Here is a 4,337-nt window from a genome sequence, read left to right as displayed (position 1 = left end):
ATTTCATCGTCCACGACCAGTGTCGCAACCACCACCAATCCTGGACAATCGGTCCCGAAGGAAGTCAGATGAGTGCAACTCATGAGAAGGCCGAAATCACGGCCTTGACGGGAGCTTCAATAATAGCAGAGGAAGCAACACGGTTCCCGGAAGAACTCATCAGAAGGCTGAAGTCGTGGCCTTTAACCAGGCATCCAGAATATCAAGGGAGGCAGCATACTCAGCCATCGCTCCTATCCGGGTCTCACGTTTCCCCAACAGTTGTTAAAGCTAACACAAGCCAAGCCACACACTGGCAGTCAACGAATCACGCCGGTTGATCAGGCCGACATAATCCGCGACAAAATCCCAGCAGCGGTAAAACGTTGAAATAATCAGAATAACGGGGCTCAAAGTTTGGGCCCCAAATCAAATTCATGCATGCAACAACAACAACAACTCAGCCGGCGCTACACTACACTACATTCTCTCCTCCCTCCTCCTACTCAGAGCCACGAGGAGGCATCTGAGTAGCAGAGAAAGAATAGGAGCTATCCCGGCTATAATGGTCAGGACTGAAAAAGGTGTTCTGATGCCTAGTCCGTGCTGAACGTCGAGAACTAATCGAGTCGATCTGGCCAGTTCGAAGATCAGCGGCATCGTCGAGGACCATATTCGTCGTCGGAACCAGTCCGACCTGACGATCGCCTTCATCATGGGGACAGACAGCAGGGTCCTGTGCAAAAGGTGCAGGGGGAAGCAAAACTTGACTCTGCGAAAAATCGTTGCCCTCCATGGCTAGCTCGGGGCCGTGTAGGTTCAGGGGGTAAGGATCGTCGTAGTCAATCTCGGCACCTCCGAAGTGTTCTCTAGAGCAGTATATATTGAGCCCCGGGGGTGTGGTGGAACCATTGAATTCGAGACAGCATGATTGTGCGCAGTAGACAAAGTTGATCGATTCGCCCCATATAGCTAACGGCCTTCATTCACGTCAGCTAACGCGAGGCCCCTCTTTACTCGGCCTACTGACTCCCTATGTCGCGTTCCGAAGTCAGAACTGAGGAAAGACGACTACATGGTGCCCAGACCCAGGAAGGAGCTTCGGTGTCCCCAAGAAACGCTTTGGACGTCAACAATCATCTGAGGGCGATGTTTGTCGACACCCCCGAGGGCGGCGGTCAGCATATTTCGAGTAGCCTCTCAAGGACCCCTCGCCATCGTCATGGCCTCAGGGCTGAGGACCTTCCTCCCCAAGACCTTCCTCAGCATCCCATTGTACAAGCAACTCCCCTGCCGCAGCCTACTACTCAGAGTGTCGATCCGAGTGTTACCGCGGCTGCCTTTGGAGCTCGGCCATCACAGCCGAAAGACAACAGTGATGTTCAAGCATGTGTGAATCCACCCGTTTCCGCAAGTGACTTTTCAATTAGCGGGGGAGAAATAGGTTTCAAGGCTCCTAAGTTGGCCTTATATAGCGGCGAAAAGACCGCTGATGCGATGTCGCTCGACGAGTGGCAGGCGCGCTAGTGTTCGATAGCCAGATCTAAGAAGTGGACCCCAAAAGAGAGAAGGTCCAACCTAATCAATAGTCTGACAGGTAAAGCCTATCGACTATTGTCTAAGCAAAGCTTCGATCCTTCTTTGGATGACGAAGCCGTTGAGCGTGAAATTTGGCTCCGCCTCCACCGATCATTCGGTCAGGGGGAGAAACAGAGCTTTAAGAAGTTGATTGCCATGCACTTTAGCATTGGCAAAGATACGGTTGATTGTTACGGAGCCGATATCCGACATAACACAGTGCTGGCATTCAAGGATCTTGACTCTCAAAGTCATGAAAAAGTTGCGGCGACTTTCTACTGGAACAGTTTGCCACAGACTCAAGCTGTCAAGCAAAGCATGTGGTCGGCCTTGGCTCCCAAGGAACGAACTTTGCCTAAAGCCATTGATCTCACTCGTCCACTTTTTGAAGTGGAGGATGCCGGCGCTTCCACTCAAGCACAGGGCCAGGAGGAGTTAGGTGCTGTCGCATCGGTTCCTGCCAAGGGCCAATATTCGTATGGTGGAAAGAAAGGCGGCAAGGGCTCCAAGGGATGGTCTTCCAATTGGTCTCCTAGTAAAGGAACCAACTACGGAAAGGGAAAAGGGAATACCAAAGGACGAGGCAAAGCTATGAGAAGTTCTCCGTATACGTCACGTATAATACGTGGTTCGGTGGCTGGTCAAATCAACAGCAATGTTATGTGTGCGGAGGCTATGGCCATTGGGCCAATGTATGCCCGTCCCGGAAGACTACAGATGACAGGCAAGAGCCCAATAAAGTAAGCACCCCTAGCCTTGCTTCGAGTGTATTACTTATAGTTCTTAAGGGACTATACTTCCTGATTGATTCTGATTGTTCCATTACCATCCTGTCATCTACTTCAGGCTTGAATGGCAGCACTCACGCTAGTGCTGGTCGTACAAAGTCGATCAATACTATATTCCAGAAGTCTTATCAATGTCAAGTCTTGACCAATATCAGTCTTCCTAGCGATTTTCGATCGCAGACGACTGTGGTGTTACGGGAGGTCTTAGTCACAGACCAACCGTTAGTTGCTGTATGTCGGCAACATAGCAATAATGAACCGTCGGATAGAATTATTTTGGCCGGGATTCTCGGCTTAGATTGGATAAAGCAATTGGAGGTATAAGTATTCGCTTCTCAGGGAATCAGCCTAATATTGACCTTCTCGAGCCGAGGTATCCTGAGACATCTACGATGCCTCACGATGATCTCTGTTCTGTGAGTTATAACACTCTGTTCACCATGGACACATATAAGTGTCATATCGGGGTTCAAGTTACTGACGGCCGTGATGCCACTGACAGTCACATTGGCTGTGACGTAGGAAGTGAACGCCCACTGCATCATGGGAGACCAGTGACACGTGAATTGCACGCGTCAGATGTTACAGTTCGGCGACTTGGTCTCCCAGAATCTGACGAAGGAGCCATTTGGGAGCTCCATTGGAATTGGGTTAACTCGTCAGAACCACCCAAGCACATCATGCCTCCAGATTATGATGTCTTCAGCAGGAAGACACCAGAGATTATTGAGCTTTTTAAAGCTGCTATCGAGCAATGGAAGGAGTCCGATTTCATAAAGGAAACTCCATTAGAAGAGTTGAAAGCAACTCATCCATTGCTATGCGTTGAGCAATTACATAAGAGTACTACACCCGTCCGGCCATGTTGCGATATGCGATGGGCCAACGAGGCAATCTGTAGTACCCCCAATGAGCATCGAGATACGCCATTGGCATGCATTGAGAATCTCAGACGGTGGCGCTCCTTCTCAGTTGAGCCTCCGGATGAATTGGTGATTATTGACTTGAAAAAGGCGTATCTCTGTATCTTTATCGATGAAGATCAGTCCTATTGGCTCGGAATCCGGTTACGTTGGGAGCCACATACGGCTTACCGAATAGTGCGAATGCCATTTGGCCTCAATGTGGCGCCAAAGACTTTGGCTCTAATACTAAACGATATTCGACAAATGTACATCCCACTGACCGTTATCTTCGACATATACGTCGATGATAGCATCACACAGCGATCATGGGCCCAAGCCATTAGAGATATTCTGTTACGTAACGGATTTCCCAGCAAAGAGCCTACCCCTCTCAAAGAGAGTAGAGTCCTCGGACTAGAATGCCAACCAGATGGCACTTGGCGTCGAAGAGGCGATTTACCTCTCTTAGATTGCCGAATATGTACTCGGCGTAGAATTCATAAATGGGCAGGCAAGTTCATCGGGCATTATCCTATCGCTCGTTGGGGAAGGCTTGCAGCGGCTTCGCTTAAGAGATAAGCGACTCTACGAATCCCCAGTAAGGAGTTTTCGTGGGATTCACCAGTGGATAGCCATATCCTCACAGCATGCGAAAAGCTCATGAGCGATATAGTCCAGCGTGGTGATCCCATAGGAGGCATGTGGAACTATAATGCAAACCAGGAGTGGGTGGTATACACTGACGCTAGTAAACATGCCTTGGGCGTGGCACTCACTATCGGCGGTGTCTATGTCGAGGACAGCACACGCCTTCGTAGTGTCCGCGATTGCCGTCACATAAATCTGGCTGAACTTGAAGCTGCTATACTCGGTCTGCAGCTCATTGGCAAGTATATAACGGTTCTAAACTGTGAGGCTGGAAAAAAGGTCACTTTAAGATGTGACAGTCATAGCGTTGTGGCTTGGATTACACGCCACCAAGAACGCCACTGGAGAGCCGTTCACGGTCTCAATGGCACCCTGGTGGAAAGTCGTCTTAAGACTTCCAGGATACTTGCACCGCATTGAGAGTTACCCTCACAGTAGA

General features: G+C 49.7%; 2 protein-coding genes across 2 annotated transcripts in view; both read left to right on the top strand.

Moving 5' to 3' along the window:
• Positions 1–1,713: 1,713 nt before the first annotated feature.
• Positions 1,714–2,301, top strand: Pmar_PMAR020959 (hypothetical protein; the record flags this gene model as incomplete). Its single annotated transcript, XM_002783022.1, has 1 exon — positions 1,714–2,301. One exon carries the CDS (start codon positions 1,714–1,716, stop codon positions 2,299–2,301), a length of 588 nt encoding a protein of 195 aa, XP_002783068.1.
• A 1,609-nt stretch (positions 2,302–3,910) lies between these two features.
• Positions 3,911–4,337, top strand: part of Pmar_PMAR020958 (hypothetical protein) — a gene marked incomplete at both ends in the record, with an annotated part of 3,744 nt that continues 3,317 nt past the window's right edge. The window contains one exon of the mRNA XM_002783021.1: positions 3,911–4,177. Coding sequence (XP_002783067.1) covers positions 3,911–4,177 — 267 coding nt within the window. The remainder of the gene's footprint in view (positions 4,178–4,337) is intronic.

This window comes from Perkinsus marinus, assembly GCF_000006405.1.
Source record: "Perkinsus marinus ATCC 50983 genomic scaffold scf_1104296937764, whole genome shotgun sequence".
NCBI lineage: Eukaryota > Perkinsozoa > Perkinsida > Perkinsidae > Perkinsus > Perkinsus marinus.
The sequence above is the reverse complement of the archived record's forward strand: the minus strand, read 5'-3'. Positions and strand labels throughout refer to the sequence as shown.